Source organism: Ipomoea nil, unplaced genomic scaffold (assembly GCF_001879475.1).
Source record: "Ipomoea nil cultivar Tokyo-kokei standard unplaced genomic scaffold, Asagao_1.1 scaffold3326, whole genome shotgun sequence".
In the NCBI taxonomy this organism is placed as follows: domain Eukaryota; kingdom Viridiplantae; phylum Streptophyta; class Magnoliopsida; order Solanales; family Convolvulaceae; genus Ipomoea; species Ipomoea nil.
The window spans coordinates 24,675-39,046 of NW_017619754.1; the positions used below are offsets into that span (position 1 = coordinate 24,675).

At 35.7% G+C, this 14,372-nt stretch overlaps 1 protein-coding gene across 1 annotated transcript; it reads left to right on the forward strand.

Annotated features, from left to right (window-relative positions):
* Nucleotides 1-3,998: 3,998 nt before the first annotated feature.
* LOC109170737 lies at nt 3,999-5,963 on the forward strand. Its single transcript, XM_019319888.1, has 2 exons — nt 3,999-4,247; nt 4,377-5,963. The coding sequence occupies exons 1-2, from the start codon at nt 3,999-4,001 to the stop codon at nt 5,961-5,963; spliced, it is 1,836 nt and encodes a 611-aa protein (XP_019175433.1).
* The last annotated feature ends 8,409 nt before the right edge of the window (nt 5,964-14,372 follow it).

Below are 14,372 nucleotides of genomic sequence, written 5' to 3' on the forward strand. Positions count from 1 at the left end.
GCTTTCTCGCGCGGGGGAGGGGGGGGGGGTGCACATCAAATTCCAACTAGAAGCGATATCGAAAAAGCTTGATTCAAGCCCGAGCTCGTTTGCGCCAGCACCCTGGGGGCAGAGTTTGACTCTCGTGTGCACTAACACTAACGCACGAACTTTCGTGCATCCCGAAAGTGGCTGCTTTGAGCGAAAGTAACCGAGCTAAAATTGCGCGAACCATTCGTTAGTTTGACTCTCGTGTGCACTAACACTAACGCACGAACTTTCGTGCATCCCGAAAGTGGCTGCTTTGGACGAAAGTAACCGAGCTGAAATTGCGCGAACCATTCGTTGGTTCTTGACTGTTACAGAATTAATCTTGTATTAATTCCAGTTTTGAATTTTTGAGTTAAATCTCAAATAATGGTGGCTGTTTCATGTGTTACAAATCGTGGTTTAAATGCCAAAAATGAATGCTATTAATTCTTTTCACCTCCTATATAAGGAGTGTAGCAGGAGTGTTTTTCGATACAGAAGAGAACAACACACACACAACACAGAAAATTTTGCTTTCCAAGCTCCAAAAACTCTGCTCTTACTCCTTTCTTGCTGCTGTGTTTTGCCCGTGCTCTAGTTCGCCGAGTTCGCTCGTTTGGGTGCTCAAACGTCGAACCGTTGTACGTTTTATCCTGGGAAACCTAGGCCACAACGCTCCTAGCACTTTTGGGAGGTGGCAAATAAGGTTTTAAGGAAAGACAGGCACTTTGCCTAACTCGTACTTTTCTTTCCTCCTTCTCCTTCTTTCTTGTTATGGATTATGCTTTAAGCAAAAATTCGTTCTCCCTCTAATGATATATTCGTTGGATTGGACTTATAATCTGAGGATTATTAGTTCCAATTTTGGTTGATATATATTGGTATATATTTTTCGTAGATATACATGTATATATAACCCTTGGGTCCGTTTTATATATATTTGTGTGTATATATATAAATATATATTTCGGATAAATATCCAATAATATTTTATATACTTGTGTGTGTATATATAAATATTATTTTTGAGATATAAAATCGATTTTGGTTCATTATCACCAACAGTAGTTTTCCACTTCAATTTGTTGTGTGATTTGAATACTCTCTTTGTCAACAAATCTTCCAAGTAGTTAATATGATTGGCTTACTTATATTTTTTTTTAATTTTTTCATGAAATTAATAAAATACTTCGTAAATAAATATATAGCATTATTTTGTATTATAATTTTAATATTTAATTAAAAAATAATGCACAAAAAAAGATAATAGACAATGTAGTGAATATGACCCATTGATGAATTTGAATGTAAAGAATATGTTTTACATTGGAGAAAAATAAAGAAAATATAACTAATGAAATTAGTTCTCTTAATTAATTTATTGATAATGAATAATTTTTTTTGAATAAAGACATTGTAGGGACAATATAGCGAATATAATCAATTGTTGAAGTTGAATGTAAAGAATTCTTATATTGGAGAAAAATAAAGACAATATAACTAATGAAATTATTTCTCTTATTTAATTTATTGATTTGAATAAAGGCGTTGTAGACACATAATTCTAAATCTACTATATATCTACTATCTACTAGAGCGATTAATCGGTGCCTAGAGCGCCTAGGCGGGCGTCTAGGTGGCCGACCGCCTAATCGGCGCCTAGGCTCGATTTTTGCAACATTGTGTAATTGTTTATAAAAATAAAAAATTTAATTAAGGCAATCATATTAACTACTTGGGGGATTTATTGACAAAAAGAGTATTCAAAACACACAACAAATTGAAGTAAGAAATTATCTCGCAATGTCCTTATTTGGCAATCAGCAGTTAGCTCTTCAATATTAGTATATATTTAATATTTTATGCCCTAATTTTTATTTTCTCTCCCTTATGTCCCGTATTTGGTTTCAACCATACCTATACAATTATTTTATTGACAATTATAATCAATCTTGACTATATTGTCTTGCATTTGTAAACATAGAATTGCCTATTTAAATACGCAAATTTAACATTCAATTATCTATGCATGAACAATTCCAATATATAATCTTGCCTTGATATACTTTAAAGTACTTATTAAAAAAAAAAAACATTGGGCATTATCCCAATCGCGCAATGCGCGTAAAAGACTAGTACATATATCTACTATCTACTATCTACTATACTAATAAGAGCCCAAGAGAGTTAGGCCTATAATGGGTAGAAAAAATGGCGGTCAATTTTTTTAATAAAATGAATAGCTAAGATTGATCAGATTTTAATTTTTTCCTTAAGATTTCCTAATTTATCCTTAATGAATATGATTATTCGTTAACTTTTCCGTTAAATATTATATTTTCCGTTAACTTCTGTTAGTTCACCGTTAACTTACTCATAGATTTCAATAAGAAAGGTCTTAGGTTCGAACCCCATCCCAATCAAAGTTGGCATAATTAGTACTCTATTTTACTCTTATTAAATTAAAAATAATAATTTAGTAGCTACAACAAAAAATAATACATATGCATTTCTTTAATTTTGAATTATGTGTCTACAATGTCTTTATTCAAAAAGAAATTATTCATTATCAATAAATTAAATAAGAGAAATAATTTCATTAGCTATATTGTATTTATTTTTCTCCAATATAAAAATTCTTTACATACAAATTCACCAATTGATTATATTCGCTACAGCCTACATTGTCCCTACAATGCCTTTATTAAAAAAAATTATTCATTATCAATAAATTAATTAAGAGAAATAATTTTATTAGTTATATTGTCTTTATATTTCTCCAATGTAAAAATTCTTTACATTCAAATTCATCAATTGATTATATTCACTACATTGTCTATTTTTTTTTGTGCACTATTTTTTAATTAAATATCAAAGTTATAATACAAAATAATGCTATATATTTATTTACCAAGTATTTTATTAATACCATGAAAAAATTAAAAAAATATAATTAATAAAACCAATCATATTAACTACTTGGGGATTGGGTTGAGGGGAAGGATATGAAGGATGTTATTATGGAATACTTTGCCAATGTGTTTAGTTCTAGTAATCTTGTGGATGGGAGTAATTTATTTGAAAAAGTTACACCAAAGGTCACGCAGGCACAAAATGAGACACTTCTTCAGCCTTTTGGGGTTGAGGAGCTTAAGGCTGCCCTATTTTCAATGTTCCCCGATAAAGCACCAGGATCAGATGAAATGAATCCAGGGTTCTATCAACATTTTTGGGATGTGGTAGGAGGGGATCTGGAAAGTTATATTGTTGATTGCTTAGATACACGTACTTTTCCCCCTGCATTAAACGAAACAAATGTTGTGTTAATTCCGAAGAAGGATGTGCCAGAATTGGTAACTGATCTAAGACCCATAACCCTAAGCAATGTAGTTTATAGAGTGATGGCTAAAATGATCACACAGAGAATGAAGCCTCTGATGGAGGGTATTATTTCAGACACACAAAGTGCTTTTATACCTAACAGGCTAATTACTGATAATATATTGGTAGCGGCCGAAGTGGGACATTTTTTTAACAGGAAGCAATGTGGTGCTGGTGGATGGGGTGCTCTTAAATTGGATATGGCAAAGACATATGATCGTATGGAATGACCATTCTTGAAAGGGATGCTTAAAGCCTTGGGTTTTGATGACAGATGGGTGGATTTGATTATGTTGTGTGTCACCACAGTATCCTATAGATTTTTAATAAATGGTTCCCCTACTGAAGCAATTGTACCCTCCCGTGGTCTCAGGTAAGGAGATCCTTTGTCCCCGTACCTGTTTATTATCTGTGCAGAGGGCCTCTCTCTATTACTGCAGCAGGCTCAGACAAGTGGTTTGATTCATGGGTGTAGAGTGGCACGAGGTGCGCCCCCGGTCTCTCATTTATTTTTTGCTGATGATAGTCTACTGTTTTTTAAGGCAAATGTACATGAAGCCGGGGAGGTAAAGAATTGTTTGACTATATATGAGAACTTGTCTGGGCAGATGGTTAATTATCAGAAATCCAGTATTTGCTATAGTAGAAATACTACTGAGGATGACAGGGATGTAGTGGCACAGACGCTAGGAGTGGTTCAGGCTCCAAATTTTGGAAAATACTTGGGCTTACCAGCTTTTGTGGGAAGAAACAAGAAGGCGGCCTTTGCCTATATTGAAGATAAAATCAAGCAAAGAATTGGGTCATGGAATAAGAAGCTCCTTTCGCAGGCTGGAAAGGAAATATTATTGAAAAGTGTAGCTCAAGCTATGCCTACCTTTTCAATGAGTGTATTTTTGCTGCCCACATCTGTCTGTATTGCCATTGAGCGCACAATGAACCGATACTGGTGTGGATCTAGGACAGACCGTTGTATTCATTGGAAGGCTTGGGATAAATTATGTATCCCCAAGAAATATGGAGGTCTGAGTTTTAAGGATTTAAGGGCATTTAATTTGGCTATGTTAGGTAAACAAGCATGTCGTTTACTTACCAATCCTGATTCTTTGGTGTCCCGCATTTATAAAGCCAGGTATTTCTGTAATCGCCCCTTTACTGAAGCATGTCTTGGGAATAATCCTAGTTATTGTTGGAGGAGTATCATGGCAGCTAAGGACTTGATTGTTGGTGGTGTGAGGCGCCGTATTGGAAATGGTAACTCAACTCTGATATGGAAGGATCCCTGGTTACAGGATGAGATGGATCCTATGGTCCAGACGGAGATGCCACCACAATTATTGGGTGCAAAAGTAGCTGGATTGATAGATCAGACAACGGGTACATGGGACCTATATATTTTATCAGATATTTTTGACCCACATGATGTGCCAAGAATATTAAAAATACCCATCTCTCCGAAATATGAGGATACATGGTACTGGTATGATGATCCCAATGGATGCTACTCGCTCAAGAATGGGTATAGACACATGGTGGGCATTTATGAGAATAATGCTGGTTTTGATAAATGGAACACACTATGGAAATTACAGATCCCGCCAAAATGGAGAATGCTTTTACGGAGAGCCATAAGTAATATCCTGCCTACTACCAACAATTTACTTATAAAGAGGGTGGATGTTGATCCGATACGTGCCATGTGTGGATTAAATAATGAAGATATAATGCATTCTTTAGTCATGTGTGATTATGCAAAGTCCATATGGAACCATTCTGGCCTTCCATTGCCCCATATTGTGACAAATATTTTTCATGAATGGTTTAGGACAATCTTAAATGTTCTAGACTCTAATGAAATGTTATTTGCAGCTGGAATTTTATACAACATTTGGAGAGCCCGAAACGTAGCGGTATGGGATGCTGGTCTACCGTTACCAAGAAGGGTGTTAGCGTCGGCCGTAGCCACGACGAATGCATGGCAGGCGGTGAATGCAAAGTCCGCCACTGCCCAAGAACCAAGCCACGTGATGAGTGGGCTGCAGTCTGAGACAATTGGAGCGCCATACCCAAGTCCAGCCGCTATTGCACTGCCGCAAAATCAACCTGCCGTGCCACCTCCATCACAGCCGAAGCTGTGTTATATAGATGCAGGTTACGGTACTGGATTAATGACAGCCACAGCCGGAGTAGTTTTATTCGATCATCTTGGAAATTATATATCGGCGTATTGTGTGCCACCACAAACTTGTTTCTCACCCCTTATGGTCGAAGCGCTAGCGTGTAAAGAGGCTTTGTCATGGCTCAAAGACCGTGGTGAACAGGCTGTTCAAATATTCACAGATTGCCAAACCTTACGAGCTTACCTGGACTCAACTGTCCGGCCTCGATCATATCTTGGCTATGTTCTTGATGAATGCAGGAGATTGATGACTACGTTTCATTTTTGTTCAGTTAATTTTATTCCTAGATCGCAGAACATTACGGCACATGCTTTAGCATCATCTGCCTTTACTTTTTCTACAGCTATGTACTGGGACGAGGTCCCGCCTGACTCTATTTCGACTCATATATAAATGCAACCACATTGGTTTTTCAAAAAATGTTAACTACTTGGGGATTTATTGACAAAAAGGGTATTCAAATCACACAACAAATTGAAGTGGGAAACTATCTCGCAATGTCCTTATTTGGCAATCAGCAGTTAGCTCTTCAATATTAGTATATATTTAATATTTTATGCCCTAATTTTTATTTTCTCTCCCTTATGTCCCGTATTTGGTTTCAACCATACCTATAAAATTATTTTATTGACAATTATAATCAATCTTGACTATATTATCTTGCATTTGTAAACTTAGAATTGCCTATTTAAATACGCAAATTTAACATTCAATTATCTATGCATGAACAATTCAAATATAATCTTGCCTTGATATACTTTAAAGTACTTATTTAAAAAAAAAAAATTGGGCATTATCCCAATCGCGCAATGCGCGTAAAAAACTAGTATATATCTACTATACTAATAAGAGGCCAAGAGAGTTAGGCCTATAATGGGTAGAAAAATGGCGGTCACAGATTTTAATCAAATGAATGGCTCAGATTGATTAAAAGATTGATAAGATTTAAATTTTACACTAAAATTTTCTAAGATACCCACACACCGTTACTAATTCCGTTAAAATTTTAAGAATTGCCGTTAGTTCACCGTTAACTTACTCATTGATTTCAATAAATAAAAAAAAAAAAAAGGGTCATAGGTTCGAACCTCATCCCAATCAAAGTTGGCATAATTAGTACTATATTTTACTCTTATTAAATTATATAAATAATAATTTAGTAGCTACAACAAAAAATTATAGATATGCATTTATTTAATTTAGAATTATGTGTCCACAATGCCTTTATTCAAAAAAAAAATATTCATTATCAATAAATTAAATAAGAGAAATAATTGTATTAGTTATATTGTCTTTATTTTTCTACAATATAAAAATTCTTTATATTCAAATTTATTAATTGATTATATTCGCTACATTGTCCTTACAATGTCTTAATTCAGTGAAAAAAAATTATTCATTATCAATAAATTAATTAAGAGAAATATTTTCATTAGTTATATTGTCTTTATTTTTCTAAATGTAAAAGTTTTTACATTCAAATTCATCAATTGATTATATTCACTACATTGTCTATTATCTTTTTTGTGCACTATTTTTCTAATTAAATATCAAAGTTATAATACAAGATAATGCTATATATTTATTTACCAAGTATTTTATTAATACCATGAAAAAATTAAAAAAAATATAATTAATAAAGCCAACCATATTAACTACTTGAGAGATTTTGTGACAAAGAGAATATTCAAATCACACAACAAATTGAAGTGAGAACTACCTTGCATTGTCCTTGTTTGACAATCAGCAGTTAGCGCGCGGATTATATTAGCGGATTTGACCAACGAATTTATTTAATTGTTAATATTGGGTAGAAAAAATGACCGCCAAATTATTAAATCAAATGAATGGTTCAAATTGTTTAGGTTTTAATTTTTTTTAAAAATTTTTCTAATTTATCCTTAATTATATGATTATCCATTTAACTTTTCCGTTAAATACCGTTAATTCACCGTTAGTCTAATTATAATATTAACGTCTAATATAGAATTATAATTACACCATTAATCTAATTCTAATATTAAAGTCTTAATAGAACTTAACCACAAATCCAAATGTCGAAATCTCCTCAAACAATATCAGTATATATTTAATATTTTATGCTCTAATTTTTATTTGTTCTCCCTTATGTCCCGTATTTGGTTTCAACCATACCTATACAATTATTTTATTTGACAATTATAATCAATCTTGACTATATTATCTTGCATTTGTAAACTTAGAATTACCTATTTAACCCGCACGGGCTTAGCTCAATGGTTTAGTGGGCAGTATTTGGGAGAAGAGACCAAGGTTTGAACCTCGGCGGCGGCAGTGCGGGAATTATGTCTAAAGTGGGCAGATTCCTTGTTCGCACCGGCATTTGGTCCTGTCTGCTGAACCATTGAGTCACCGTGATTTACAACTTCCTACAATGCTCTGTCGGGTCAGAGTGTGGAGGGGCCCTTGGGGTAGGGGACTCAACCTTTGGGAGAAGAATTACCTATTTAAATACGCAAATTCAACCTTCAATTATCTATGCATGAACAATTTCAATATAATCTTGCCTTAATATACTTTAAAGTACTTATTTAAAAAAAAACATTGGGCATTATCCCAATCGCGCAATGCGCGTAAAAAACTAGTATACTAATAAGAGCCCAAGAGAGTTAGACCTATAATGGGTAGAAAAAATGGCGGTCAAATTTTTTAATCAAATGAATGGCTCAGATTGATCAGATTTTAGTTTTTCCTTGAGATTTCCAAATTTATCCTTAATGAATATGATTATCCATTAACTTTTCCGTTAAATATTATCTTTTCCGTTAATTTCTGTTAATTCACCGTTAACTGGTCTTAGGTTCGAACCACATCCCAATCAAAGTTGGCATAATTAGTACTCTATTTTACTCTTATTAAATTAAAAATAATAATTTAGTAGCTACAACAAAAAATAATACATATGCATTTCTTTAATTTAGAATTATTTGTCTACAATGCCTTTATTCAAAAAAAAAAATATTCATTATCAATAAATTAAATAAGAGAAATAATTTCATTAGATATATTGTTTTTATTTTTCTCCAATATAAAAATTCTTTACATTCAAAATTCAAATTCATCAATTGATTATATTCGCTACATTGTGCCTACAATGTCTTTATTAAAAAAAAATTATTCATTATCAATAAATTAATTAAGAGAAATAATTTTATTAGTTATATTGTCTTTATTTTTCTTCAATGTAAAAATTCGTTACATTCAAATTCACAATTGATTATATTCACTACATTGTCTACTATCTTTTTTTGTGCACTATTTTTTAATTAAATATCAAAATTATAATACAAAATAATGCTATATATTTATTTACCAAATACTTTATTAATAACATGAAAAAATTTATAAAATTTAAAATATTAAAGCCAATTATATTAACTACTTGAGGGATTTGTTGACAAAGAGAGTATTCAAATCACACAACAAATTGAAGTGAGAAACTACCTCGCAATGTCCTTGTCTGACAATCAATAATTAGCGGTTAGCGTTAGCGGATTATATTAGCGGATTTGACCAGCAAATTATATCAACGGTTGGTAAAAAGATATTTGAAAAAATTAACTGTTTAAATTAACATTTAAAATGACCTAAGGGTATAATAATAATAATAATAATAATAATAATAATAATAATAATAATAATAATAATAATAATAATAATAATAATAATAATAATAATAATAATAATAATAATAAAATAATAATAATGATGATGATGATAATAATAATAATAATAATAATAATAATAATAATAATAATAATTGTTTTAATAATATATATTTTTTTAATTTAGATGTGTTTTGGAGAAATCAATCTCAAACACGTTAAGTGAAAATATTGTAAATTGCAATGTTTGTATTTTTAGTGGTTTGGAACAAATTGTTGCTTCAAACTATTGAATAACCAAAACACTTTTCTTTAGCATTTTGATCTTTGCGTTACATCATATTTACCGATCGTCCAATATCTTTGAGTTACATTATAATTAATATTTTTAAATTTTTACTACATCTAAATTCTTTAAATTAGGAATTTCTTTATCCATAATAATTTATTCAACAATAATGGTTGAACTAAATGACCACTGAGCAAAACACCTAAAGGATTGGTACCGTTGATTCATTCATTGATCTTGTATATATGTGCATTCATTAAATATATTAGAACACTTTGTAACAAAAATATGATTACTATTTAAAAAAAAATAGTAACAATTATAATGAATCTCCTATATTACATTGTATTCATATACTATGAGTTACATATTTAAATAAACAAATTTGACATTAAATTACTTATGTATGAACTTCTCAATCTTGCATTGATATACTTTTAAATATTTATATTTATTTAATTATAAACATTGCGTAGAAAAAATGACCATCAAATTATTAATTCATATGAATGGTTCAGATTGTTTAGATTTTAATTTTTCCTTGAGATTTTCTAATTTATCCTTAATTATATGATTATCCATTAACTTTTCCGTTAAATATTGTTAATTCACCATTAGTCTAACTAGTAATTGTCCCGTGCGATGCATGAACTATTATTAATTTAACAAATTTACCAATTAAGTTTTTGACATTTTCTTAATTAGCAAAGAAAGTAATGGTTGTGGAAACAGAAAAACGTACTTGAGTTATTGAGTTCAAAATTAGTTTGATTTAAAATGTAAGTATAACTATACAATGTAATATTTAATATGTGCATTCATTAAATATATATTAGAACCCTTTGCAACAAAAATACTTGGTTACTATTAAAAAAAAGTTTAGTAACAATTATAATGAATCTCCTATATTACATTGTATTCATATACTATGAATTACATATTTAAATAAACAAATTAGACATTAAATTACTTATGTTGAACTTCTCATATATAAACTTACATTTATATACTTTCAAATATTTATTTAATTATAAACATTGGGTAGAAAAATGATCGTCAAATTATTAAATCAAATGAATAGTTAAGATTGTTCAGATTTTAATTTTTCCTTGAGATTTCATAATTTATCCTTAATTATATGATTATTTGATCCGTTAACTTTTCCATTAAGTACCGTTAATTCACTGTTAGTCTAATTCTAATATTAAAGTCTAATATAGAATTACGACTACAACATTAATCTAATTCTAATATTAAAGTCTTAACAGAACTCTAACCACAAACCCTACTGCCGGAATCTCCTCAAACAATATTAGTATATATTTAATATTTTATGCTTTAATTTTTATTTGCACTCCCTTATATCCCGTATTTTTTTTTTACATCAAAATGGAGGGGGGTACCCAAGAATTCAAGGACACCTGGGAAACAAAGCTCCCGGCTTGTCATGTCTAATAATGTCACTCAGAGCCGGAGGCGCACCATGGACCGCACGGTATCCAATCTGATGGGCGAGTGCCGCCGTAGCCAGCCAATCTGCCGCCTTATTACCTTCTCTGAAAACGTGGTTGAAGTGAATCTCCCTAAACCTTGCAATCTCGCGTGCACACCGCCTTACAATGTTGTTGTCAAAGGCTTCCTCACTCGTCAGCTCGCGGAAATTATCCAGAAGTCGCTTGGAATCACACTCAACTATGAGTTTAGACACACCATTCTCGTTGGCCAAACCCAGACCGTGATACAGCCCCCAAGCTTCCGCTTCGAAGGCTTGGCAACGTCCTATGTTGACCGTGAAACCTCCATACCAATCGCCGTGTTCATCTCTGATGAGACCACCGCAACCTGCCTCTCCGCTGCCCTTACAGCTTCCATCAGTGTTGAGTTTAAGCCAGCCGCTGTCTGGTTTTTTCCATCCCACCTGAGCCTCGGGGTTTCGTCCTATTCCTTTCTCCGGATGGAGACGCTTGGAAAACGCAGCTTGCACTTCCATGTCGTAATGAACTAGCCAATCTAACTTGTCTTTCACCGGAATGCTCTGGCCATTGAAAATGCCTTTATTCCTCCAGCGCCAAAGCCACCACAGCCTGATACAAAACTTTTCTGGCCAGTCATCCCTAAAACCCTGGCTTGCCTTGCCCTTCAGGTTCGCCGCAAGCCATTGTTTCCATGGCATGGCGTTCAGAGTGGCTGCTGAACTCCTGGGAACAACTGGTTCCCATATACTTCTCGCCGCCGGGCACGTTCGAAAGAGATGAGAAAGGTCCTCGATCTGACCTGCACACAGATAACAAAAAGGGTTAGATGTGAGATGACGCCTGGTTCTCTCAGCATTGATGAGGATCTTCTCGTGCCGCAACAACCAGAGGAACATGCAAATCCTAGCTGGTACACGGATACGCCAGAGCTTGCGCCAGTCCATGTCTATGGCATCTTCAGGGGATTTCACCAGATGTTCGTACATGGACCGTATAGAGAAATTCCCGTTAAGTTCTAAGCTCCATCCCACCTTGTCAGGCAAAAGGTCTTCCGTGAGAATGTAACCTGCTAGTTTGCCTTTGGATTCTGCCGTCAAGATGTGCTCTAGACATTCCCACTTTCATCCCCATGTTTCATCCCAGTAGTCTCTAACTGGTGCATAAAGGTCAGGTAAGGCTAGTGGTACGTTGAGCTGACCGTACAAAGGCTCGGGTGTTAGCCACTTATCCATCCAAAACTGTGTATTCCTGCCATCCCGTACCGAGCACATAAGCCCTTGTTCCATTACCGGCCACGCTACGGATATCCCTCGCCATGCGTTCGATGCGCTACGCCGTGTTTGCCTAACAACATGCCCGTCCCTAGGGAGTCTGTATTTGGTGTTTAAAGTTTGTGCCCAGAGACTGTCGTTCTCCGTGATTAGACGCCAACCCAGTTTTGCCATATAAGCCGTGTTCAGCTCGTTTAGGCGTTTGAGACCCAGACCTCTCGCTTCTCGTGCCGTAGTGACTGTTCCCCAATTCACCAGACTCATTCTGTTTTGTGTTCCATTGCGTCCCCAGATGAAACTCCTCGTTCTCTTCTCGATTTCCAGGCAAATGCTCTTAGGAAGTGACGTTGTTTGCATAGTGTAAGCGGGTATAGCATTTAGCACAGATTTCGCAAGAACAACTCGCCCCGCCAGAGAAAGCGTCTTCGCTTTCCACCCCTCAAGGCGATTTGAAATCCTTGAGAGCAAATCCGAGTGCGTTGCACAGGTGACACACCCGTGTATAGCTGGTACGCCCAAATACTTGCCTAGGTCGTCGGTGCTTGCAATGCCTAGCCTCCCTGTAATGTCCGCCGCGAGGCCTGGTTCCATGTTTTTGGAGAAGAACACTTGTGATTTGTTGAGGCTAATTTTCTGTCCCGAGGCTTGACAAAAGAGGTCCAGACATTCCTTTACTATCCCAACCTGTTCCACTGGAGCCTCCGTGAAGAGAACCATGTCATCTGCAAAACAAAGATGGGTTAAAATAGGTCCATTAGTAGCAAGTTTGATACCTTTCCACCTTTTCCTATCCACTTCTGCAACTATAAGTTGGCTCAGTCTTTCCATACACAGCACAAAGATTGCCGAGGACATCGCATCACCCTGCCTTACCCCACGTTCCGGGTGGATTGGCTCCAGCCGATCGCCGTTCCAAATGATAGAAAGCCTTGGCGTGCGAATGCATGCCATAATGAGATTCCTTAGAGATCCAGTAAAGCCAACACAATCAAGAGTGTCCTGGATGAAGCTCCACGATAGCCGGTCATATGCCTTCTCTAAATCGAGCTTGATCGCCATGTATCCCTTGGCCCCCCGCTTTGTGCGCATGGTGTGCATAACCTCCTGGAAGATGAGGACATTATCCGTTATCTGACGGCCTGGAACAAAAGAACTCTGAAACGGCCCTGTAACCTTGGGTAAAATGAGTTTAAGCCTGTTAGTAATGGTCTTGGTGATGATTTTGTAGCTCACGTTGCAAAGGCTGATTGGCCTGAACTGCTTGATATTCTCCGGGGCCTGAACCTTGGGGATCAGGGCAATAAGAGTGTCGTTCAAACCATCCGGGAGGGTACCTGTCGTGAACGCCTTGTGTACCAGCTAAAAGATGTCCTCCCCAGTCACTTCCCACATGTGCTGATAAAAGCCCGCTTGGAAGCCATCTGGTTCCGGTGCCTTGAAAGGTTTCATGTCCTTGAGCGCATTGTGGACCTCCTCTTTGGTTACCTGTCTATTAAAGCACCTCCAGTCGAGGTCCCATAGAACCGGGAAGTTTGCCATGAATTGTTCTTGTGGGGCCCCCGTACCTTCATCGGAGAACAGACGCACATAGAAGTTTCGGATGTGGTCCTTGAGCCCTGTCTCCCCCGTAATCCAAACTCCGGTATCGTCTACCAAACTCCGGGCGAAAGTGCGTGACTTGCGGATGGCTGCTGCGGCATGGTAAAAAGACGTATTCATGTCCCCTGAGCAAATCCATTCTTCCCGGGACTTCTGGTACCAAAGTAGCTCTTCCTGGTGCAAGGTGGCTTCTAACTCATTTCCAAGCCTGTGCTCCAGCTTCTCCAGACCACGGTGATGCGTTCTCGCCAGCACCTTCTGAATGCCACTAATCCGAGACATAAGGATCCGCTTGCGTTTGAAGATGTTTCCAAAGGTAGATTTGTTCCACGCCGACAAACCAGCCGCTAGGTTGCGTGTGTTGTCCATAATGCTTTGATCGTGCTTCCAATTTCATTCAACTACCCCTCGAGCGTCTGCATGAGTCAACCAAGCTGCTTGAAAAATGAAGGGCGCCACCTTTCGGTGCTGCTTTTCGCCCTGAACCTGTAATAAAAGAGGTGCATGGTCAGAAGCAAAACGGG